The sequence below is a fragment of the Curcuma longa genome, chromosome 3, assembly GCF_044706935.1.
Source record: "Curcuma longa cultivar G26 ecotype Majalengka, Jawa Barat chromosome 3, ITB_CL_G26_1.1, whole genome shotgun sequence".
Classification (NCBI taxonomy): Eukaryota; Viridiplantae; Streptophyta; class Magnoliopsida; order Zingiberales; family Zingiberaceae; genus Curcuma; species Curcuma longa.
The window spans coordinates 3,274,501-3,300,703 of NC_133863.1; the positions used below are offsets into that span (position 1 = coordinate 3,274,501).

The 26,203-nt window shown below is 37.3% G+C and overlaps 5 protein-coding genes across 6 annotated transcripts; 3 read left to right on the plus strand and 2 right to left on the minus strand.

Moving 5' to 3' along the window:
- The first annotated feature begins 533 nt into the window (after positions 1-533).
- LOC141823043 (BTB/POZ domain-containing protein At2g46260-like) lies at positions 534-1,282 on the plus strand. The gene is given in 4 exon segments (XM_074710319.1): positions 534-559; positions 645-996; positions 1,105-1,257; positions 1,259-1,282. Coding segments are annotated over 4 exon segments (555 nt in total).
- A 4,112-nt stretch (positions 1,283-5,394) lies between these two features.
- LOC141825024 (uncharacterized) lies at positions 5,395-7,249 on the plus strand. Its single transcript, XM_074712387.1, has 3 exons — positions 5,395-5,444; positions 5,579-5,671; positions 5,898-7,249. The coding sequence occupies exon 3, from the start codon at positions 5,946-5,948 to the stop codon at positions 7,011-7,013; it is 1,068 nt and encodes a 355-aa protein (XP_074568488.1). The 5' UTR covers positions 5,395-5,444; positions 5,579-5,671; positions 5,898-5,945; the 3' UTR covers positions 7,014-7,249.
- A 4,890-nt stretch (positions 7,250-12,139) lies between these two features.
- Positions 12,140-14,648, minus strand: LOC141825073 (plastid division protein PDV1-like). Of its 2 annotated transcripts, XM_074712455.1 has the most exons (3): positions 14,071-14,648; positions 12,552-12,830; positions 12,140-12,462 (listed from the first exon to the last, which is right to left on the minus strand). In XM_074712455.1, the coding sequence occupies exons 1-3, from the start codon at positions 14,380-14,382 to the stop codon at positions 12,415-12,417; spliced, it is 639 nt and encodes a 212-aa protein (XP_074568556.1). In that variant the 5' UTR covers positions 14,383-14,648; the 3' UTR covers positions 12,140-12,414. The 2 variants fall into 2 exon arrangements, with proteins under 2 accessions (XP_074568556.1, XP_074568555.1); XM_074712454.1 differs by having other exon boundaries at positions 12,141-12,830.
- A 1,689-nt stretch (positions 14,649-16,337) lies between these two features.
- Positions 16,338-17,152, minus strand: LOC141824895 (arabinogalactan protein 16-like). Its single transcript, XM_074712231.1, has 2 exons — positions 16,825-17,152; positions 16,338-16,630 (listed from the first exon to the last, which is right to left on the minus strand). The coding sequence occupies exons 1-2, from the start codon at positions 16,943-16,945 to the stop codon at positions 16,524-16,526; spliced, it is 228 nt and encodes a 75-aa protein (XP_074568332.1). The 5' UTR covers positions 16,946-17,152; the 3' UTR covers positions 16,338-16,523.
- Positions 17,153-20,084: 2,932 nt separating this feature from the next.
- On the plus strand, positions 20,085-25,498 carry LOC141822894 (casein kinase 1-like protein 4). Its single transcript, XM_074710201.1, has 14 exons — positions 20,085-20,260; positions 20,344-20,384; positions 20,771-20,840; positions 20,918-21,066; positions 22,271-22,366; positions 22,480-22,550; positions 22,853-22,914; positions 22,993-23,056; positions 23,411-23,495; positions 23,578-23,704; positions 23,857-23,939; positions 24,290-24,344; positions 24,570-24,712; positions 24,866-25,498. The coding sequence occupies exons 1-14, from the start codon at positions 20,185-20,187 to the stop codon at positions 25,034-25,036; spliced, it is 1,293 nt and encodes a 430-aa protein (XP_074566302.1). The 5' UTR covers positions 20,085-20,184; the 3' UTR covers positions 25,037-25,498.
- Positions 25,499-26,203: the final 705 nt, after the last annotated feature.

The window sequence follows — 26,203 nt, forward strand, 5'->3', positions numbered from 1 at the left end:
AAAATTCTATCAAAATTTGATCGATGACTCGGTTTCGGTCGTTAAATAAGACCAAATATCAGAAGATGCTATATACGTCTTTGATCACTAAATAGCGATCAAATCGAAAATATTATTCATTCGCTAAAATTAGCGACCGATTTGGAATTTGATTGCTAATTTTAGTGACCAATCCCAAATTCGATCGTTAATTTTAGCGACCGATTTAGAATTCGACCGCTAAAATTAACCATCGAATTTAAAATCGATCACTAATTTTAGCGATCGAATTTAGGATCGATCGCTAATTAGCAATCGAAATAGAATTCGATCATTAAATCGAATTACGATGAATTTTTTAATAATTTTTTTATTGGTCATTAATAGAATTTAGCGATCGATTAGCTATAAAAAATTTGATCGCTAATCAAAGGTATTTTTGTAGTGCACTGCAAGTGCAGGAGGGACAACTGCACCAAAGGAAAAGGTATGGGTATCCCCTTTCAGCACATGGATTTCCTCTGCTTGATTGAATCCCTTCCGATAACTACAATATGGCATGGTACTCTGAGATAGATAAGTGAGTCTAACACTATGCAAATCTACAAGTGAACAAATGTGTTACACGTACTTGTGAACCTCACCATTGGAATTATCTATTTCAGGTTTGAAGACGAAATGATGAATCTTCCTCTGGATGGCATTGAAGCTATTCTATTAAGTGATGACCTTCAAGAAATATCAGAAGATGCTATATACGTCTTTGTTCTGAAGTGGGCGCGCACACAGTATACAGTATTGCAAGAACCTCATGAAATTTTGAGTTTTCACCTCCTCCGTCATATCCGTTTTGCTTATTTGAGTTGCAGTAAACTAAGAGAGATTTTCATGTGTGATGACCTGGATCATGATCATGACCTTGTGCCCAAATTAGTAATTGAAGCACACTTCTTCAAGTCTGAAGTTCCTTTTAGACGGCGAGCCCTTGTTGCTAACGAGTTGAACCGTAGGCATTTAATTTTGTGAGAAGGGCTTACAATTTTTTTTTTTGTTGATGAAAGTAAAATGTATATCATCAAAGAAAAAGCACAAATATATAAAATAATCAATGACTCTATCTCACATGAGAAGGCTTACAAATTGCATCTACTGAAGGTGGTAGAATTTGAAAGGCCGTACCCACAATGCATCGTCTACTTGGATCTCAAGAGGGAGGAATGTGCCAAATTGTTCCCGTCACGGCGGCTCTACTAGTATGGATTCCATTTGGATGGGCTAAAACTTCTTTCTCTCAGTGCATTGATATTTGGATGCACTATAAAAAAAAATATCGATTAACGATCGATTTTTCGATCACTAATCGGTCGTTAAATCTAATTAACGACTAATTCAAAAAAATTATAAAAAAATTCATCATAATTGAATTTAGCGATCGAATTCGAAGATTTCGATCGCTAAAATTAGCGATCGAATACGGTTTCGATCACTAAAATTAACGATCAAATTCGGTTTCGATCATTAAAATTAGCGATCGAAATAGAATTCGATCAAATTCGGTCGTTAAAATTAGCGACTGAAATCGTATTCGATCGTTAATTTTAGCGACCGAATCGAATTTGACCGAAATAGAATTCGATCGCTAATTAACGATTGATTTTCACATTTGGTTGTTAAATTTATAAACTATAACAGAATTTTATTGTTAAAATTAGCGATCGAATACGAATTCGATCGCTAAAATTAGTGACGAAAATTTAAATCGCTAAAATTAGCGACGAAATACAAATTCAGTCGCTAATGTTAATGATCGAATTCGTATTCGTCACTAATTTCGTCATTAATATTTTAAAATTAATGGATTGTAGTGGTCCAATTCTAAGATTACCGATCTAATTAAATTTCGATCACTAATTTAGCGATTAATTTTTAACTTCGCTAAATAACGATCAAATTTTAATTTTGATCATAAATTTACGATCGTTTAAATTTCTGTCGCTAAAGTAACGACCGATTAAATTTTGATCGCTAATTTAGTGACCGATAAAATTTCGATCACTATTTAACGATCGAAATTAAAAATCAATCGCTAAATTAACGATTAAAATTTAATCGATCGTTATTTCCATCGCTATTTATGAGATTTTTTTTTATGATGAACAGACTTTACCTAGTGTGAATGAACTTACGTGGTTGCTGCAAGAACCATATTTTCATTATATTTATTTTAAAATTAATAATTAATTATTAAATATTTAAAAGCAGCCACCCCTGGGAGAATTTGCATTCCAGAACAGAGGCCGCTACACTTTTACCAGTGGGACAGCAAGATGCAACTTGATTGACATGAATTGGGATGCTTTCATTTCTGAAGATAACTCCTATTTCATCAATGGTACCCTTCACTTGAGAGCTGCATTAACTATCAAACCGCCTCAACCGCCTCCACAACAATAGTGGAATATTAGTTTTGAGTGTTAAGAGTCATGTATATCTCATAAAAGTTTATATTGTTTGGTAATTACCAAAATGCTATAAGAAGAAATGAGCTTTTTCAGGGGAAACTCTCTTGTTATCAATGTGTAATATTTGATTAAAATCAAATTGAATTGAATTGAATTAATTGAAAATTGAATAAATTGATTTTTTTGAACCGAAACCAAATTTTTCAATAAAAATCGAACAAATCGAACCGATATTTTATCGGTTAATTCAATTTTTAACCGAATTTTTTTAATATTATAAAAAATTTATTAATTAATTAAGGATTTATAAATTTATTTATTTAAAATTTATAAATTATTTTTTTAATTTAATTAATTCAGTTTATTCAGTTAAAATCGAAATTTAAAATGAATTAATCGACTTAATTGATTTTTTTAAAAAAAATAATCAAAATTCTGAAATAACTGAATCAAATTTTTTAATTCGGTTGGTTCGATCGATTTATTCGATTTAATCAAATTTTTACTCACCCCTATCAATATCTACAGTAGTAGAAAAAGATTGATCAGTTCGAAATTTTTAACTTTCGAACAGTTTAACTATCAGTTCGACAGTCTATTAGCTTTTGCTAATTTTGAATCAATACTCTGTTTTACTTCATGTATATTTCCCAGATAATTTGCCTCGAGTTTTATTGTGTGTGTGTCTGCATCTCATTTTGGTTTCTTTTTTCTGAAAAAAAAACATATACGCATGCTATTTTTTTCTTAAAAATCTTGCATTTTTTCTATGTATTTCAAATCCCCTTGGCTAGAAATTATATACTTTTGGTAATTTTACAATTGAAACTTAATTATTTTGAATGTATAAAAATATCAAAAGCAAAGTATATGTATATAATTCTTAACTAAAAAATACCTCTTTCAACTCAACACATTGAAATATTCAAATACAAAAATCTTTAGTATGACATTTTTAACCAAAATTATTTGTTTGAATCATTAAGATATTTTGTTATCAAATTTGTATTATATTTTTGTTCCCATGTCACAATACTTTTTAAAAAATATAACCATACTTTTACTCTTCCTATATAGAGAGAAATGTATAGAGAGATAGAGACAATGTTTTTTTTAAAAAAAAAACATCTTAATTGTCTACAGATGTACTGTCGGTACGATGGAGTTTGAGTAACATGTAAAGTTCTCGGTTTGAAGGTTTGTTTTCTCCTTTTCATTATTATACTCTTGGCATAACTAAGATTCTTACAAGCTTCTTGAGGGTTGTGTTACTGTGTGCTTCTTGGTCCATAGCTTCCATTCTCTCATTATTGCAATGTTAGATTTGCTTACTGAGTTGCATATTCAACTTCAATTTCATGAATTTCTTTAGTTTAGTTTAAGTAGATAGCATTCGACTCCCTTATTTTTTTTCTTTCTTCCATGACTAGTCTAACTAAAATGGTGCCTTGTCTTGAAGCATTATGCTGGATTGTCAATTTCTAAGATATTCTCTACTTCACTCGACCACACACAAATAAAGCCACTATTTACTAGTCGAATGCAGCATGATTGAATAGGTTATGCTGACATGACAAGCTGAAGCTACTTGCTTTTTCTTGAATGGTTGCCATTCTTTTTTAGTTTAGGTGGATGGTAGTCAATTTCCGAATTTTTTTTTAAAAGAAAAAAATCTTTTTAGCTAGTCTAAAATGATGGGTTGAATGATTGGATATTATTTTTTGTTTGTTAACTAAAATTCACAACGCATAAACGCTGGGTGGGTTAAATGAATAAATGAAAGGACCGAATCTCACTCGATACATATAAAGAAATTCCTCTAAATCTTTTGCATTTTGGTATCTAATTATTCTTCACTTAAATGACCTATCGGCATTGGCAAATATTTGATTGAATTAAGGTCTTCCATTTTCCCCTAGATATGGAATCTATTTATGCCATTAATTATATTTTAATTAAATTGGTTGGATATGCACAATAAACGTCGAACTCAATCCCAACTCCAAAGTACATCGACGTTTCTTGACAGTAAGCAAATTAGCAAATGGAGTTTGCCAGAAATATCTCATGGGTTGTCATTCATTTCAGAAGGAAAGGGGCAGTTTTGGATAGTAGTTTATTTTTCTACTAATACTAAAAAATTGGGAATAAATCATTTTAACCATCATTATAAAATTGATTTTTAATAATAATATACAATATAAGAATAAAATAGATATTAGTAATAGAAAAAGACAAATAATTTTTATTTTTATTCAAAAAGGTATTGTCCTCGATAAACGAAATGGTCCTAACTGTCGGGCCTGACTATCTATGCGAAGGCCCGATCCGTTTTACCCGATTTGGCCATTGGGCGTGTTTCAGCACACTGTTCGCCGTGATGATGATCACAGGGTGGTCGCGGTAAGTACACCGGCACGGTACACGAAGCCACTGTTTCAAAATAAAATAAAATAAAATGCTCGGGTTTGGTGCATGCATTGGGGGTGGAAATTTAATTGTTCCCGTTTGATTATTATAATTTTGGGTGCACATGAAATTGGTGTGTCGATCGAATCGATCAGGTTAAAATGTAACTGTGTTATCAGGTGAGGTGTGAATTTAGGCAATTACGAGTAAGAAATTAAGGTGGAAATCAATTAAGAGTGTTCATTAATTAACAAATTCATATTATGACAGTAGAAGAGAAACAGCTATTTTGGAGGTGTCTGAGGATTCGATGTTAGGAAGGAGGAGAATGGGAGGTTGGAAAATAGGTGGGAAGTGTTTTTAAGGAAATTATTCTAATATAGAAATCAACGTTATTACTGTTATTATTATTTCTTATTATTTTCAAATATTAACACGTGATTCCACGAGGAAGGGGAAAAAGGGGAAAAGTCATAATATTCGAGAAAAAAAAAACAAATATATGAGGAAAAAATAGTAAGAAGACACAAGAATTCTTGGAGCGCCGGGTTTGGGAATTCGACACGGATGGATCCTATAAAACAGCAAGTCTCGGTAGCATCTTCCTCCTTCAGCTCTGTTCTCTCTCTCTCTCTCTCTCTCTCTCTCTCTCTCTCTCTCTCTCTGACTCTCTCCTCTCTCTCTGTTCCTTTTTCCTTCGGTGATGATTTTCTTCCTGGGAAGAGCAGAGGTTTAAGTTCCAGAAACTGGAAGCTTGCTTGTTCTCGCTCTTATCTTGCGGCGATTCAAGTTCTTAGCTTGCTGGTGCTTGGCTATTCGAGGTAGAACTTGTTCTTCTTTCTCTCTAGTGTTCTTTCCTTTTTTTTTTTTTTTTGGGAATTCTTCTCCGTCTTAGTTCCTTTTGCTCTGAGTATTATCTGTAAATTATTTGATTCAGAGTTGTCTTTTTTAAATCTGCGTCGGGGTGTGGAATTTGAGGCATAAATTATAGTTTTTCAGATTGAAAAGATTGTATTTTGATGGTCGGTCTTGGTGTGTTGGATGCAGGAGAGTAGTCGTGCGGCGAATAGATGCGAACAGAATAGATTACGGAGCATGAGCATGAACATGGATGCTGTGAAGCGGACTGAGCACGTCCTGGTGACGGCCAAAGCGGTTACCACGGAGCCGAGGCGTCGCCTGGCGGACGCAGCGCCGTGGCGGCGCACGCGCACGCGCACGCGCACGGTGCGCATCTTTTGCGACGACTATGACGCCACCGACTCGTCGAGCGACGATGCTGACTGTGGCCACAGCCGCCGCCGCGTCCGGCGGCACGTGAACGAGATCCGACTCCAGGCCCGGGCGGTGGCGCAGGCGGTGAACGATGCAGGAAGGGCCAAGGCCTCGAAGGTCGCCGCCGCAGCCACGTCCACGAGGAAGAGCAAGGTCGGCCCTGTAATGAACGAAGGCCGGAACGGAAACGCCCCGAGGTTCCGCGGCGTCCGCAGACGAGCGTGGGGGAAGTATGCGGCGGAGATACGAGACCCATGGCGGCGAGTCCGGGTGTGGCTCGGCACATTCGACACCGCCGAGGAGGCCGCCAAGGTGTACGACTCCGCCGCCATCAGACTCCGAGGGCCCGACGCTATTACAAACTTCGCACAGCCGCCGGCGGTCACCGCAGCTGATAGCAACACCACTGAGATTCTGCAGGCTCCGAATGAGAACCTATTGAGCAATAACCACGCTTCCGTCTCAGGCGAATGCGACACCGCCGCCGAGGACGTCCGCTACATCTGCTCCCCGACCTCCGTCCTCCTCTGCCACTCCCCTCCATTTTCTCCTTCCATCTCCTCCTCCTCCACTAAGCAAGCGGAGGAACCGCCGACGGCAACCGTGGGAGGCGGCGCGGAGATCTCTCCGGTGGAGCCGGGCGGATTCATGCTCCCGGGCGACGAGGAAACAATGTTCGACGATTTCCTCGCCTTACAAGGGGCTTCGCCGCTGAGCTTCTTTGACGATGTCTCGGCGCCGATCTCCTTCCTAGCCGAGGATTTGAGCGAGGCTTTCCTCCTCGGCTCAGGTGATCTCGACCTCGGCACCACCGCGGGAGGAGTAGACGATTTCTTCTCCGACATCGGCGACTATTTTGCCAACGAGCCCCTACCCGCCGCCATGTGAGCCGGAACCATTGGTCGCGATTTAGTCGCAGGACGCCGATTCGTCGGCCGATTTTGGATCGAAATATCTGCTTACCTTTTATTTAGTTGTATTCCAATTTCATATTTTTATAATTTTTTAAAATCTCTTTTGGAGGCAGTAATAGTACTCCAAACAGTAGTCCGTAGCAAAGACCGAGTATGTTTCCGTTATATGTTTAACGGCGATGGAAGGAGTGTATTTTTGCTCGATGGTCATTTCGATTTTGATTTATTTTAATTGTTGAAAAAAACTAATTAATTATTTTTTTTAAAAAACGTGGTCGTCCCGCATAATTCGACAGGACATCTCCGTGTACTTTTTTAACGTCTTCGAACACGTGTAGGCGTGTCCCAATTGGATTCTGGACATCTTGGCATCTCCAATATCGAAACGTGGCCGCTGATTAGATTTACGACAAGATTGTGTCTGGTCAACTGTCGAATTGATAGGTTTCTGCATTGTGTGATGTGAAACTGAACCGGGATCTGATATTTTCTACTAACTATAAGTTGTTAGAAAGGTAAAATGACAAACTAAATTTTGATGCCTTCGTCCAGTTAACTACTAATTTAAAATTAAAATCATTCACCCCTCTCTCAATCTGAGTAGAAGCTAGCGTATAAATTCCACTTTAATATATAAAAAGTTCGATATATGAATTCATCTACCTATCTTGCTAGGAAAACAACTTTTTGTCGAATGGAGGAAGAGGGGAATCTAAGAAACAATGTTAAGGAGACGAATAAAAGGAGAGACAGGAAATTCTTCCATTTCGTCTACTCGAAAAGCAATCATTTCAAAGCTTTTAGGGTTGTCATGCCTCATCCTTCGCATTTGAAGGGTACCAGAAATATTAGAGAAAAGAGCTCCAAATTACTTCCTTACTCTCCCTTGCCTTTTCTCCCTCTATGAAATTAAGTAGACAAGAAGACTTGGTTTCTTTCCCTCTCTTTGGGCTACTTTCCCCTAACTTAGACAACCCTTCGGGCAAGACAAATTGATATTAAATTTTTATTAAACGTGAAATATTTTTTTTTTAAAAAAATATGTTGGATGATGCTTCCTTTTGCGCGAAAGGTTGGCAAATAAACGTTTCAAGATGGCATCCGAAGTATGAAGAAATTCCTATGACATCGACTACGTACTACCATTCAATTTTTCCTAATTAATATCCATGTGTAGATCTTACAGGAAACATGCATGTTCTTTCAACTTCAAGTAAAAATTTCCTCAACATACAAATTTTCATAAGGAAACATCGTCATAATTAAGTTTTCTTCATTTTTCTTGAATTAGTTTTTGAATAATAAAATAAAATAAGCTTCTCCGTCTGCTTCCTTAGCTTGAAATGGAGGAATTAAACATGCATGCATGCGATGAAAAGAAGTACCATATAGATAATCAATGCCCGTAGCACGAGGTCAAGTCTAGATCAGAAGCAAGCAACTTTTGTTGGTCGTCATCAAGTGGAGAAAGAAGCATGCTTAGGGCCTTACTGTGTTAGATACATGAATGCTTGGACGTACATGGAATTTTCTCATAATAATTGACATTTAGTTTGGTTTCATTATATTGTGGCCTTGGGCATTGGAGGTCCACTTCCTTGATTAACGCATAGCCCACGGCTAAGTTTTTGAAGAAAAAGAAGAAAAACCAAACTTCTGATGGTGAAGTAACCTTCTCATTAAGTTTCTCGTCAAAAGGACAGATACTGGTGGTCGTCATTTTCAACTGCACCTCCTCGTGCATAAACAATTAATTAGCAGCGTTCACGAATATAATATTTATGTGATCCTGAAATGCTGAAAGCCTGAAAGCCTTTTGTTCCATGCATGCCAGTTTTTTATGCATTTTTATATCATATTAATATTCGAAGGCTTTGTAAGCTTATATTTTGTTGGTCTATCTCAGTTGCACAGAAGATGTTCGAAGCATTTTGGAAGGAAGGAATAGAATTTTTTTTTCTTTTTTATCCTCCAAATATAATACTAATGAATGTTTTGTGATGACTTTGACTTCGCTTGACAGTGCCTTAACTTCCACATAGTTCACCATGACTGATATATATACTATTTAGTATGAAAGTTAATTTTTGAAATGCCCTGCAGAATGTTAATTTAATAGTTTTTTCAGTATCTAAATTATGATTTTATATTAATGTCAATATGTTATCATTTTATATTAAGGTTAAAGCACCCTCTAAGAGTAAAAGTACCTATTTTGTCATTTAACTCAGAGTATAAATGGTTTAACAATATTTTGATAACAAAGTGAAAAGTTTAAAGGATATTTTTGACATCAGAAAGACCTTTAAAGATATTTTGAGAACATTGTTAATTAAATATTGATGAGCATTTTAAGTAGTATATCCTATATCTAGTCTAAAGATACTTTAACACATTCAACGCAGATGCTTTTGTTGCAATATTAATCTTGCATAATTGAAGAAGACACCATGGATGGTGAAGGAAGGTGGTTCATTGCAGGGTAAATATTATTTCTGAATGCATGCAGCTAACTGATGAGGACAGGGACATGGACACCTCAGCCTCTGCTGATTTTAAGTTAAGCAGTAGAATTAATTCTTTTTTCCTCTATATTGGTGCAATGTGAACGAAAATAAATGAAATTTATTTTATTCAATCATGTCGTGTTCGAAATCACTTACTTAAAAAGCAAATATGATTTATTTGATTTTGGCAATTATAACTTTTTTTTTTCAAATTTTCCCCATATAAGTTGTTATTAATTTATTGAAATATTTATTCTAAAGTTCTCAAGTCATATATAACAGTTGTAAATTTGCCAAACACTTTCAAAGGTTCACATCAGGTTTTGATTTGAAAATTTGGAAGAAGAAACTTCTGAAATAGTTTTGAACCAAAATTATATATGCGCGTTGGCTTTACAATGTCCAATTAATGTACAGTTCTGAAACAGTGACCTCAGATAGAACGGAGAGAGGCACTTTTTCGATGAAATTAAATGAAAGCAAGACATATAAAATGGAAATAGCTAGAGTACAAATAAGTGGCTAAAATGAGAAATTTTTATCCGATAGTTTTGCATTAAACCTCCCTGGCAGCTATTATATATGTGTTGATAGGGAAGGCTATGCCTAACCTTCTGTAGGTATCTTAACACCCTGAGAGGAAATTAACAAAAGGCAAGTAAGGGAGTACGTCCAAATGACCAAAGCCAAGTTGCCCTGCAACTTTTCTTGGACTTGGCACCTTCTCAGTTCCATATAATTCACAGGCGGCCATGCATGCATCCATCCATTTCCCGATTCAGCTCAAGGGTTAGGGGACACTACTTAGCACCGCACCTACCTCTGCTGCAGCTTAAGTTGGAGAATGTATAGAGACAAGTGGATTTGGTGGTTCCATGAGACGCTCAACTACTTGGTAGGGGCATAGCCTTTTGAAACTAGTTAGCTTCGGGGTGCTCAAATTTTGATAGTTTCCATGTAAAGTTGATTTTATATTAAAGAGAACATGACCATTGAGAACTTTAGTCACAATTGGCTTCTATATTAAGAGTCTGCTGAAGTGTTTTGACCCAAAAACAATGTCTCTATGAAATGAGCCAAGATATTCAGCTGGGTGGATGAAGTGTGATCCAACAAGGAGCCTCTTGTCATATCTCCAAGCACATATGGCTTGACACAGCGTGATCCTAGCTGGGCACCAGGACCACCAAGATCCGCGTAGGGCTCAATTAGATTCTCTCCAGCCCAAATACGCCATACACGACGACAGATTTTTATTTTGAAGATTTTGTGTTGGCGTGATCCAATTGGAAGATTAAGGGGAAAAGGAAAATTTTTAGGGAAAACTTGAAGTGCCATGTCATAATAGACAAGGGATGTAAATATTTGTAGTTTTGGCGTGGCGTCGGATGTTGGATATGAATGTCTTCGCCAATAGACAAATAGTTGGAAATAAATATCGTTTTGTTTGTGTTTTTTGCTATAACATAACAAAAAGGAAATCTTGTTTTTATTCTTGATTTTACACAGATTAGTTTTTTGGAAACGAAACGCTCGAGGGTGAGGAAACTCCATACGACAAGGAGCAGCTTCTCAAAATTGATAATCTTTCAGGGCAAGTCATATAAAGAAATACCTTTAGATACTACAGGAGTCACAAGTCTCAAAATTGATCATCTTAAGAGGCTCGACTAGACTGTTCCAATCACACCCTCATGGTAGCCTCAACACTCTTGCTGGAACAAATGGTAATGATGTCCCAGCTGAAGACAAAAATCTCCAGCCAACAATCTATCCATGCTTGCTACGTACAAATAAAGAAAGTAACAGATTGCTCAAAGAATCACTCCAGCCAAGCTCACAACTTCTCTTAACAAACAGAAGAGCAAGCGACAATGGGGAATTGCTGAATTGCTCGATGACGAAATGGATCCTCTAAGAAGAACACACATTCTCCCAAAGGAGGCAACAATCATAAACTCTTTGTCTCCACCCTTTGCCATAAGAAATATCTAAGACTAATCGTGATTATCCTAAGTTCAATGGGGCCAATCTCAGGATCACACCCATATCAGTAGTAATGAATATTGGTAGCCGTAAGCAGAATAATGACTCGCAAGTCGCAAAGGAGCTGCTGCTATGTGCTACAAAAACCCATTACAATAGGGGAAATGCCGGCTAATGATATTGGCAGAAAATAACAATTAGATAAGTATAAGCTGACTCCGTTACAGAATACAGCTGGAATCGAAAGTGGGCCCAAGAGGAACCTGAGATATGCACAAATATTATTTCTGTCAACTTAAGAAAGGACGGAAATTACCAAACAGGTTTAAAAAGTAACATAATACGGATTATAGTTTAACCTTACGACCATGCACCCACAAAATCCGTACCAAACAACAACAACAACAACAAAAAGAAGCACCAACTCAGTTTCTCTCAACCGTGTGATATGAACTTAAAAAGAGAAGTTGCTAGACAAGTACAATGAGAAAAGGTTGCGACTGTCTCTCTGTGAGTGTGTAAACATAATAGTTCACAAAACACACGATGTTTCGAAAATTGAAAAGGGATACAGGAAAAAAACATAACTCCTGCTGATGTTAAATCATGAAGAAAGAATCTATTGTACACAATCTTATCCTATTTTACAAGAAGTTATTTTAGTGACAAATGAAAAACATTGAACAAGAGCATCAAGAGGCAAAATATATTGAGAACTTTAACCAAAATAATTAGCTCACCGAACTGCTTAATAACCTAAAGAAAATAATTTATAAACATTATTCAAGGATAACCCTATCTTCCTAACCCTTGGCGAACGTAACATCAAGATGCTTCGATTGGTTCCCCGTTGAAGATTTATCCAAAAGCAAAAAATCTCTTTCATTTCTCTTCCGGTAGGATGTCTGATATTGTGTCCGTGCAGTTCCACTGTTAAAAGCAACTTGATTGAGCTGCAGAAAAGCAAGCATACTTACAGCAAAAATAGCTGCATTTGCTAAAATGCCTTGAAAACGCACCAATCTGATTGACCTTTCAGCTGCAGTCAAGCTTGATAAGAACACCTGCATAAACATGCTAGGTTTCTTCTCATGCCCTTCCAAATTCTCACCCAACTGACTCTCTGGTCTGACAAATTGACCCACACCATGCCCATCACCAACAAACGCCAGAGCATCTTCAATGACTTTATATTTCTTTCCACGATAATCAGCCAATCTCATGGCAAGAATGACTCGGCTTTGTTCTAATCGTGTTATCGCAGCATCTCGTTCAGCACGCTGTTGTGATTGTACAATCTGATTAAATGTGCACAGGTTAGCCAAACCATAGATATCTGTATTACATTATGAAATACTGTACAATTGAGTAAAAATGCTAGTATCACCAACGACTAAAATTCCTGCTTTAATGCCAACTTATAGAAGGGTCATTATCCTAAAATTACTTGCAACTTATTATAAGAAATACTAAACAATTATTCTGCGAAATAGCCAGCAATTAAAAAGTCGCCCAATTTTCCAATTGATTGAAACAAACTACCAAGTATTAGTATGGGCTCAAAAAACAAGTGAATTGAGAATTGCAATTTTTGCCGACTATAACTATTTCAAATCATCAATATTCCTGCATAACTCAGTCAGCAAAGAAAACTAAGAAGTTTCATGATCATTAGAATACAACAGCAATCAATGTAAAGCTGATAATCTAACACAATATTGAAAACAAAAATGTTACTTCGACCAAAGAGATATCATTGGCTAAAAAGCTGACGGAAGTTTCATGATCACTAGACACAATCGACATATAGCCAATGATCTGACACAATATTCAAAGATTAACTTTAACCAAAGAGATATTACATTCTAATTCTGGAAGTATTGAAGGAATATGACAAGTAGAAGGCTCCCTTATTCTGTTGTCTGCCTATCATCTCATTAGAAAATGGGATGCCTGCTTTACAGTTAGCTAGAACCATATAACTTAATACACAATATCACAATTAACGTAAATCTGAAACCTTAAAGTGATTTCCTTGACCTTTTCTTTCTGTCCTTTTTACTTTGTTCATAACTTGAGTGAAATTTACTCCAGGTATTGTTCCGAAGGAGCTTCGTTCTAGAGGAACCTCAATGGTTACAAAGATTTGTAAAATATAAATGACTTGAGGGTTTAAATTTAAACTTGATAGGACAGAGACAAGAAAATTGAACTGGAAGCAATTAAAAATCAACAACGAACGAATTAGCCGATAGCATCGAACTATTACATTCAAACTCCAACATTACAATTAAAAATTGTTCTAATGAGAAATCGTACTGTGAGTAGTACATTCTCGAAACTCTCGGATCTAGAAATAAATAAGAATAAAATGAAAGCATTTAAGTTTCAATCGTCAATCAATTGATAAAAACCATATAGCAATCGCAATCAAACTGAAATCCGACTCCTTTGGTTCCGCCATCAATACGATTTAAAACGACGACGAAGAAAGGGCAAAACAAGAAAATCTCAACAACCGGAAGTAGCAGAATTCACATGAAAAAATTCGAGCTCGTCCTCGAGGTTCTCCAGAGCGGAGCGAATGGCGTTGAGACTCCTGGCTTCCGCCATCCCCGAGCCTTCGTCCTCGCTGTCCACCCTAAAATCCTTGACGTAAACGAAACCGCCCTTCCCATCCCCTCCTCCATCCACCGCCGAAGCTAACAGAGGCGTCAGGTCCCTCCCTCCGCGGCAGTCCTTAACCGAGCGGAGGAAGTGCGCACGAGAGTTGGCATGGATGGCGTCGCTGATCTTGTCGTGGAGATCCCAGATCCGCTCCAGAACTACCTCCACCTCCTCCATCTCCATCTCCCATTACATGGAAGAAGGAGCATAACAAGAGAAAACAAGGCTTAGGGTTTGAATCCTTTCCGCGAAGTCGAATCACAGCTCTGTCGCCGACCACGAAGAAGGAAAGAGAGGGAAATGGATAGAAAAGAAGTTAGAAAATATGAAAATGAAAATGAAAAAGAAAACGTGATCAGATCAAATATAAATTTGATCGCCTGTATTCAAAAAACAGAAACAAGCAGTAGAGGCAGATTCTACTCTTTACATATCATCTACCAGACTGCCAAAACATTGTGAGGCGGGCATCATTTCGGAAGAGAGCAGTGTCTCCCTTTTAAGAGAGACAGGTGATTTGGCCGCTGGACTACCTCCAAGGGAACCTAACTGGCGGAGCTCCTTCCTTGATCGATCACCAAACAGGAAAAGTAGCGGTGCTATTGGTTGAAATTACGTGGGTCCCAACCAAATGGTCGCGACGCTAAAATTGAGATAGTTAATTGTCTCTTTCCCCTTTTTCTTTTCATGAATTTTATTTGGTCTTCTTCTGCAAATAATGAAAAGAAGGGCAATCATTGTATTATTTTGCAAGCTTAGATTTCATTTACATGAAAGTAGTATGAGAAAATAAAATATTATATGAAGTCCTATCATTTATATACGTTTTTGTTTTATTCTTCTAAAAATGATTACTTGACCTGTAAAATTGATCATTACACGTCAAGATTACTGTCTACTGTGGATGGGTGCAGGAGCACAGCTCGTGATGTTCGTTCTGTCATTTGTCATTTTCAACCCTTGAGCCACTGAGGCATAGTTCTTGTCCAACATTTTCAGCAACTCATTCAGCAAAACCATCCCGGTTGTTGGTTCGTTGCTGAGATGCTGTTAATTAGCATTGTTCTTTTGAAATGCAAACATTTCCAGATTCCAAGACGAATTTTTTAGCTTAGCTGGACACGTAGTCCCGCTGCTGCCGCCACATGCCCTCTCGACGTTGCAAAGACCCCTAGGCAAATAGAGGTAGGACATTTTTTCCATACCGTGTGTTGCAATGTTTTGGGACATTCATGGTCTTGGATGTGTAAATATTTTCTCATTTCATTTCGCCTTTTCTCGGTAACATGGAATTCTGACGCTTGTTTCAGAAAGATTCAAAAAGGGGGGAGAGAGAGAGAGAGAGAGAGAGGCAAAAGGAACATGCTGCTTCAAATTCTGAGTTTTGTTTTACCATTACACTTCTATATGCACACTAAGTGGATCCTATGACCATAGCAAGACATTATGAGGATTTTCTGGAGAAAGATCTAAAGAAACTTTGATATTTAATCAAGAGGAAAAAGATTCATCCCAACAGTCGAACATAGTGTGTCCTGCAACTGAATGGGTATTTTATTGAACGTACGTCAACTCAAGCTATGAAGGAATGAAGGGGCGAGGGGGCTTTTCACAGGCGTAGGGCTGCGTGTTGCTCGTGGAGGCCTTCCGTAGGAATTGTTGTTTCTTTTTACACAGTCTACAAATATTTTCTTTACAGAAGGCACGCGGACTCCTTATGACCACTCTTGATCTTCGAGTAGGATGCCTCATTGCTACAGAAACTACAGAGCCTATGCGTTGGTGCCCCCACATCTTCTGAAGCTTTAGCATAGGATGCCTCTTTGCTTTTTGTAAAGTATCTATTCTTTTATTTCCCCAAAAACAAAAGAAAGAAAAAGAATCGGTATCCATTACTTCATCTTGCTGTAGCCGATACATTAGGTACCACCAAAGGAGGGAAGAAACAACTTGTTTTTTCTTTCTTGATTTTGGCCAAGAGATATATTAGATAATCGCAAAGTTTTTTTTTTTTTCAGTATTCTTTTCAGAGTAACAGTTAGTGTTGCAGCACCATTCTAGTTCATGATTATTTTATGCAAGTTAGCAGAGCAAGCCTAGGAAAAACTGAGGCAGGATCGAATGGCAATTAATCGACAGAAATGAAAAGAATAATTTTATGATCCTACAACATGAAGGAATCAAGCGTAGCACAAGAACAACCCAAACAGAGGACCAAATCGGACAACACACTACGGCCACACGGCTAACAAAATCCCCAAATATAACAATTTCCAGACTTTACTACAACTAATATTGATAAATCAACTAAGAGAACATCGTCTTTAGAAGAGCTTGTAGGAGGATGAGGCGTCCAAAGGGTGGATGAGATAGGTAAGCACCAGGGCCACCAGCATCAGCAGGTAAGCAATCCCTTGGTCGACGGATACCCCTGCAAAACCATTTAAACAGTAAATAATCGTTCTAGCGTCATTTTTCATTTTTCATGCTTGCGATAAGAATTAATGAAGGAGAAAGAATCATCTATTTCTTCATTGCTCTGTTGACATAACCCTAGTTTTGGGAAAAATAAAAGAGGGATGCAAACATACGAGATGATACCAAAATGGGAAAAGCTCGACTCACCATCACTGGTCGGCGCGGGTGCGGGCGCAGGTGAATTTGCCTGGACGGCCGGCATTAGCGCCACGCCGAACACCAACGCCATGACGACCGCCATCAAACCAAGAGGAAGTGTCCGAGCCATCTTTTTCCCTCGGTCAACTCAAAGACAGACCACGGAACGCTAAGCTCAAGCTCGATGAACTTCCCGAGGCGAGGCGATCTCGCAGGAACTTAGAATCGTGGAGTGTAACGAGAGATCGAGCAACCTCTCAGAATGCGATCTCCTCTTCTCCTTCAGCGATGCGGCTCGGGATGCGAAGGATCTGAGGGCGAGGGCAGGGCAACAGATCGCGATTTATAGAGAGGGCGAAAATGAACGTAACGGAAGTTAACGTAACGCGTGATATACGGTGCGGCATCGACACAACAACAAGGGCCCACCCACGAGGACGCCGGCCGCCCTCGTGGTTGGACCCGCACGCCAGGCTGGATTCCGGCCCGTTGCTCGACTCGTTACAAGAGACTTTATTATGCGGACCGGACCCCACGGATTCTCTCTTGACGTCGATTCATTTCATTATTTTCTTTTAGAAAAAAATAAATGTTTTTTTATAGCTTCCTAATTTTCTCGATTTTGTCATGATTAATATATTTGACAAGATTTTTTTTCTTCAAATCTCGTGAGAGACAAATTCTACATTATTGAATAATAATCTCCGGTTACAATAAATGAAAATCATTAGACAAATGAATTTAAAAAGGGGAATTATTAAATCAATTCCTTTCTAAGGTTTATTCGGTTGCACGGCATAACTTTGATTCTCGCACGATCGATTGTCAATTTTAATTTAGTAACAATTTTCAACTAATAAGAAAATATTTTGATTGCTCTTTTGTCAACTTTTTTCTAGTTTAGTTTTTATGGATTGTACAGCCATCGAACAGATATTAATTCACTATTTTGCTAAATTTTATTTTAAGTAAGAATATATATCTATGAGACAATAAGAGAAAATTTGTCATGCATGGTTGACAACTGCAGTAAAATGTTTTGGTGATGATGACTCATGGGGTAGTAATAAGATAGACTCGGAGATTATTAACACGTAACGATTTAAAGTAGATGAACAAATTCATGATAATTAAGGTGAACTTTAGGAGAAGGGTTAGTATTGAAGGATCAATGGTCTGACGCGAAGTGAACATAGAAAAAATACTAACTATTTTATCACTTCTAATTTAAAAATAAAAGGTACTGGAGAAGACATTTGTTTATGATAACAAGCAAGAAAGATGAGTGGTTCCGATCAGCATTCTTATTTGTCAGTAAAGCAAGCACAGCTAAGCAAGGATACAATGAATTGATGAAGTGGGTTCTTCTGAAACCGAATCGTTTGGACTTTATATCAAAAAATACTCTCAAAATCATTTCAGTTCCTGTTGTACAGATGGAGATCACCTAATTAATTAAGTCTTATGCTTTTTATCTAATCTGGCATTTGTCAATTAATATAAGATAATCCCATATCTGTTTCTGACAACTATACAGCACAAAATGTGAGGCAATCTACAGCACATTATAACAAATAAAGCACTCTATCAAAAGCAAGTGAGGAAAGTAGATAAACGTGTTATTGTTGGTTTCATGCACAAGACTTTCCCTTTCTTTTCATTTTTTTTTTCAAAAAGTAAAACAGTAATTAAAAAAAAATGGCCTCATAGCAGTGTCCAACTGAAGGCGAGTGCTTGACGTATATTCTTTGGGATATGTACATGTACATATATACGCGTTACATTGAAGTGAAGAAAACCCAATTACGGCCGGCGAGACCAAAATGAATGGCCTAATTTCTCGCCAATTACAAGGCCCAAATAAAAAGTGTTATTTAGAGCAAATTATGGAAATTAGGGGCATCATTAGATGCTTAATAACCAGATTTGTGTTACTGCACAGGCCTGTTGAACTCAATATTAACGAGATCATTTATGATAAACTATTCTGACCAGAGGAAGGCGCCCATGGCGAACTTCAGCTTGCCATTGATGTCGACAGCTGTTACCGGTAGAGCATAAGGCAGTCGAGCTTCGCCTCCTAGTAGTCTGCTCTGATGTAGCTAGCGTGGGTAGTGCAGTGCTCTGATATAGACGGAGGGGGTGAATTATGAAACGAGAAGAAGTCGGGTGTCATAGAGAAAGAAGTGAATTGTGGAACGACAAAGAGGATAGGTTTGATTGAGGTTTTTGAATTGTCTTGACTTCGTCGAAATTCAACTCTTGCGTATTGTAATAAATTTATCTTACAGTAATCAATTTAATCATGCCCTTGAGACTATACGCCTCTTTCGGTATAATATGCACATGGTAAATTGCAATTTACGATATTGGAAATGTAATCGACTCACTAAGTTCAATTAGAAAACTGGCATTCATTAATCATTATTCACTCAGATTTATTCTCGTAGACGTGGGGGTATTGTACTACTTTCCGATCATTCACGAATGCAAATACAACAAATGACATTAATGAAGATGTGACTCGATGACTTGCAGTTACGCAATTGCTCGGATAGTTTAATCCACGGTTTCGTTCATGCCAAAAGATATACTAGCAATTCACATAAATTACTTACATTTTCCAATCAAAAATAATCATAAAACTTTTCAGCCGCCGGCCTAAACGAGTCCTCAAGATCAGTGAATTATAAAACTCATTGATTTTCCTCGCATAAGGGCAACCAACGAAGTAGATACCACGCGTATAGTGTCGGGTTGTTCGTTTTATTGGCTAGCGCGAGACACTGACGTAGTAATCGCAGAAAGAATAAAACTGAAAAAACTAAAAATCAACTTTTAAACTTTTAATATGAAGAGATACATTATCTCATTAAGAGTTAAAATTGGAGCAAATAATGTTTTTTTAAAACATAGAATTTAGTTATTTTATTGGTGAGATGCCTTTGCTTACATAAACAAGGTTTTTCTATTGTTTCTTCTAAACTGATCACAAGCTTACCCCGCTGCCATTGTTATATCGACGAATTGATTCAGCGAAATTTTAAGCTGGATGCTTCGCTAAACTCGAAGAAATCGACGATGAGCCGGATCCAAATTGGCAGGTATACGACATCAATCTTGTCCTATGGTCCGGTTCGCTTCGGTAAAGCGGTCGACCGCCACTCTACGGCTGGGGTAACAACGACCGAGCCGCCTCCCTTTATCGGACCCGCAGCGATGCCTTTAAATTACCCGAAATGCCCCAGCGGCGTCTTTGCCGGCGCCTGACCACTTACCTTATCTGGCCATCTCTTTCATGAAATCTTCAACCCAATTGAAACCGAGGTATTTGATGATCTTCAGTCACGATCGTAGGACGAATAAGCCATGGATCGGATCGTCGGCGGGAAGTACAAGCTAGGGCGCAAGATTGGTAGCGGATCCTTCGGAGAGATCTTTCTCGGTGAGAGGAGATCTGTCTCCTACGCTCTATTCGTTTGTTTTTATTTTTTGTTGTTTCTAATGATTCGATCCCGGGTCTTGCAGCGACGCACGTTGACACCTTCGAGATCGTCGCGGTTAAAATCGTAAGTTCTCCGATCCATCGTGATGTAGTTTTTGTTTGGTTATCCGATTTTCGCTGCCTTTTGTAGGCCACGATCGAAGATAATTTACCCTTTTCTTCGTCGTGAAAATCTTGGGATTTCTTTTGGAAGATGCGCTTCTACTTCTGCCCCAACCCTAAACCGATGCATTATCCGGCATGCCCTATTGACCTTCGGGAAAGTGGTTATTGTCGTGACCGACCATCTGAATTTCTTTCGTGTTTATGATGGAAGGTTTTTCATCTTTGTGCTTTGTTCAGATAGATGGGGTTTCAATAGACGTCGATGAATTTGATTTTGTATCGCGCTGTCCTGTTTAAGCTAGTCGTCTTGATTATATACTTAATTTTTTTTGTACATGGTTGCAGGAAAACAGCAAGACTAAGCACCCACAGTTGCTTTATGAGGCCAAACTGTACAATATTCTTCAGGGAGGAAGTATGCCAACTAAGTCATTTGCCTTGTATTTCTCCCTTTTCTCAACTCCTAAGTTAATTGCTCAATCATTCATGTAGGTGGTATCCCAAACATAAAATGGTGCGGTGCCGATGGGGAGGAAAATGTTCTTGTTCTCGACTTGCTTGGTCCAAGCCTTGAAGATTTGTTTGTCTATTGTGGCCGCAAATTCTCATTAAAGACAGTTCTGATGCTTGCAGATCAAATGGTAATTGCAGATTAACGTATTATTTAAGAACAAGTTCTCAGAGGATGGATTCAAACCTTCTCGTTTCAGCTTTGCCCAATTTGGGAAAACATTGGGAGCTTAATCTATGTGATTATACTTAATTTTATGCAAGTTGATAGTAGACATGCCAAGGCGAGTAAGACACGATGCCAACCTGTGGAGATTTAGTATTGTGCTCATCTTGGTATGGCTGCAAACTGATTGTGTCGTGCACAACCTGTGATACACCAATACCACAACTATCCATGATATCCTAATATTTTTTTAAAAATAATTATTATCTATATAATGTAAAGCTATTTTTAATCAAATTAATTAATCTGGCAAACTTTGAAATTGAAATGTTGCCTCGACGAGAAGAGTTGCATTTTTGTGGTGGTTGTGTATGCTTACAATGTAGGTGGCTGTGTTCACTGATTGAAGCAATAAAGCAACATCCAGTCAAGATTGTCTCTGGCAAGTGTATGGATGAACTGATGTAACTTTTTCTAGGATTCAACTTAACTGATACAGACAAGAAATATAGAAATAATTATGCCATTATAATGAGCCTTATGGTTCGATAAAATAACTTCCTTTATTTTCTTAAGGAGTATTATTTAGTGAATTCCAAATTCCTGATTCCATACCAGAGAACTGCAATCACTATACTAACTTGTGATCCAACTATACCCTTTAAGAACTCATTCAAACTATTAATGCCCTTTTCTTTTGACAGTTCTGTATGTTATTTATCTTCATTGATTGTTTGAAACTTTTCTGGTAACTTATTGCATGTCTGTTAGAGATCTATTCTCAATGACAAGTATTGCATAATCCTTTAAAATTGTCTGTTTTGATGGTTAGATTCTATGCATTCATAGTTATTATAACTATTACTTTATAAGCATCATTAATTCCCCAAACCTTGGTTTTGATTTTATTATCATATAAAACCACTGAGTATTCTTGTATGCCTGATCTATATTGATAATGTTTGCACAATCTTGCCAGGTTATTGCTTGTATTTATCACCAAGCCTATTGCCATAGTTTTGTCGACTCCCTTTTAGTGAAAAATGAAGATAGAAGTGACATTACTTTGTCTTAGGTCATATTTATTGCATCAAATTACTATTTATAATGTCTTTTAAACTCATTTGAGTTTCAAAAAACTTGATCACTCTCACTTTGATATTCAACAGATTATGAGAATAGAGTATGTGCATTCAAAAGGTTTTCTGCACAGAGACATCAAACCTGATAACTTCCTAATGGGTCTTGGACGGAAGGCCAATCAGGTAGTAATTCAAAGAGCCTCTCATCAGTCTTGTGGTTGCTTAAACAACCCTGAGTTTTGTTACCCTTCCTTTTCCTCTTGATAAATAGTATCTGTTTGGACATGTTTTTCCAGGTGTATATCATTGACTTTGGGCTTGCAAAACGATATAGGGATTCTAATACCAATCGACATATCCCATACAGGTGTGTGATCCATGAATGTGTGTGTGTTTTTTTTTTTATAAATTTTCTCTCTTGTCTGATGAATACTCAGAGAGAACTGTGAAGTTTGGTAAAGTTTTCTTATTCAAGTTGCTGTAAACAAACAGAAGTAAATTTGTACATTCTTTATCCTTGATAAAAGTGTGGCATCAACTCAAAATTAGAGAGTTAAAGCCACAACTGGATGTTTGTGATCACCAAACATAGAGACCTAATAGTACTTTACCTTTGCATCCTCTGCATTTGTTATGATTACTGATCATCCTTATTACTTTATTGCTCAGAGAAAATAAAAACTTGACTGGAACTGCTCGTTATGCTAGCTGCAATACTCATCTTGGCATTGGTAAGTGGTGGTCGATCCAAGCATTGTTAAATTTTTGTTAGGTTCCATTATAACTTTCTCCAATCCGTCAATTACCAGAGCAAAGCCGTCGGGATGATTTGGAGTCACTTGGTTATGTTCTCCTCTATTTCCTCAGAGGGAGGTATGCTTTAATTAAGAAAATGAATTTTGCAGATATGAGTTCCTCATCAATAGTTACAAATGATGTTGAAATACCACCATTCTGAAAATTAAAATGAGAAGTTTTTGTATGTTGTGGTAAAATTGACATTTATTCCAGTTTCTGATGGAAAAAAACTGACTTTCAAAATATCATATTTGTTTTCATGAAATTTTAAAAAGAAATTATGTTGGTCATTTTAAACATAAAATAGTGACAATTTCTCACATCTGATTTGTTTTAGTTATAATAAGTCTAAAATGTTTATTCACATAATGAGTTTTGGACTACTCAGATTTAACAAAAATATTCTAAATTTTTTGTTTTTCTTTGAAGTCTTCCATGGCAAGGACTAAAAGCTGCCACAAAGAAGCAGAAGTATGACAAGATATGTGAGAAGAAACTTTCAACTCCTATTGAAGTATGTATCTAGTAATTCGCAAATTGTGATGTTTTCAAACTATGAAATATTTGCAAATGTTAGATTACTTGTCTTCTGATAGGTTTTATGCAAATCCCACCCTGTGGAATTCGCGTCATACTTCCACTATTGTCATTCTTTGACCTTTGAACAACGGCCTGACTACGGATTCCTGAAGCGCCTCTTTCGTGACCTGTTCACTCGTGAAGGTATTGTATGGTAAATCATAATTTTGAGAACTCATAGTTGGAAAAACATTATATTTTGAGGATTAAAATGTTCTTATGGATATTATGTAATAATACTTGCTAAATTTTTCTTTGTTCAAATCTTTCTGACATGTTTCAATCAACTATGGCAGGCTATGAGTTTGATTATATCTTTGATTGGACAATTATGAAATATCAGCAAGCCCAAAGGACAAGATCTCAACCTCGATCCTCTGTTAGTATGCTTTATGTTTCCAAATTCAATACCAAACTGGTTTAGTAGCTGTTTAGTCTTTCACATTCTATGCTTTTGTAGTTTGACTATCTGCATGTTGCATAGAATTTGAAATGTGAGATAATTTTCTTAGCTTCTATCTAATAAAGAGTAGGACAATCCTACCACAGTATGTGTTTTTATTTTACTTTATTTAGGAGGTATGATGATCTTCTTTGATCATGGATTTAAGTGGCTTGTTCATTTTTTTTTTCTTCTTTCAATGTCTATGTTGAAAAACCTTACTTTTAGAAGTTCAATTTCCTATACATGTCGATGTCGATGAGATTTATTTTTTCTTGAAATGGCAGCCGGTCTCTGGTGGAAGGACCAGTCGAGCAATTCCAATGGATGTCGACAAACAAGGTTTTTTTTTTCTACTTTTGCTACTGCCCTCAGATTTATATTGAAAGTTTCTAGTTCAAATTTGTATGAACTGTAATGATTTAAGATGGCCAGTGCCATTGTGTTGGCTGTAAATAGATACTAGATAACATGTTTACTGATAAATTTGGAAATATACCAACTACTGCAAGTTTACCTAAAGCACATACTTCATTGCATAAATGATAGTTTCAAATCACATTCCAGTTACCAGTTCAAGCAACATTCCCGGTGTTGAGGCTACAGAGCATGTGGGACCAAGTAATTCTTCTCGTCCAGCAGTTCAAATGCAATTTAAACATTTAGCTGAGAAGAACATGAGTTCTGATGTTGATCGTCTTGATAAGTTGGTAAGTGCCATCAAATTTTTGTTTATCTTTGACCAAAAATGAAGCACCATCAGTCTTAGCAATGACCCTTTCATTGTACATTTTAATTGCATATTTAAGTAGTTCACTTGTATTGCGCCACATGTTTCTTGATTTATTTATGTTCCTTTGCAGAGGTCTGGAATGAGTTCTGGAAGACAAGTACCTTCCACACCATTTGATTCTCCTGGCCCCTCAAAGAAACATGTCTTGAATTCCATACAATCAGGGCCAACTGATGTTTCACGTGTTGGGTCCTCCAATAATTGGCTTCCAACACTACAGCACAATCCTTCAGCCAAGTAACTGGTATTCCTGTTGCGTGTATCTGCATCTGTAGGCTCAGATTCCCTCTCGATGGTATAGGACTTCTCAGGTTAAGTGTATGTTCTTTATGTGCTCTTCAGGTGTGCTTTCAATCTCCAATCCGACATCGAGATAACATATGCTGCTAAAGGTGGCTGCAATGTTATTGCTCAAGTCACCTTCGTGGATTTCAGAATACATTCTGTATTCGTGTTAAGGTGACTACAGTTACATCTATTGCTAAATTGTTGCCATGAGACATGGTTGATAGTGTGTTCCAAAATTGGCACTTCTTATCTAGCATTTTACTTTCCCTTTCAAATTTGATATGTGAAATCGTTATGTTCGGTTAATCTGCGAATAGACCTATCCTATTTGTTTTACTGGTCTGAAGGCATATCGTGTAACAAAGTAACTTGTGGATTCATCTATCTGGCGTTCTTCGCTGCTTGTTTATGATTGTATTTACTTGTTTGGATGAGGGTGATAATCTGAATGATTTTAGTATTCATGCTCCCTTCACTCAGGCATCTGAACAGAGGTGGGTAATGTAATTTTCAGGTATCAGGCTCCCGTCTTTCTTCCTTTTTGCTAGACTGCAATACAGCTATATGTGTTGCTACGTGAGTGATTTTGTACATAATGCACATGATATAATGGTTAGCTTTTCATTATTCTCTTACCTATCTAGTTTTCTTTTTGGTCTTACAGAGAATGATGCTGGCAGTATAGAGTACTTTTGAAGATTACAAACATGGAATCCGAATCTTACGCTTCCACAATGAGGGACGATGAGATTTCTGTTCTCAAAGCTTGGAAAAAAGGTTGTATCTTAGTGAAATACAGGCATGGTGGCATTATATACATATAGAACTTTGTTATGCTGCGGGTCCATCCTGTGTGACACCCGTGCACGTCTCAGGGCGTGGGGTGTCTGGAATTGATTCGGACGGCTGGATGTGCAGTCAATTGCCCACGCAGTCGACCACAAAGTGGTGTGTAGACTAACACTATATATATATATATATATATATATATATATATATAAAACTTAACCGAAGGACTGAAAATTTTGAGGGTGTGGACCTTTTTTAGAATTTACTAAAACTTTTGATACATAATTGTGGTGATCGGAGTATATGACACTCAGAGTGTCCTCAAAACTTG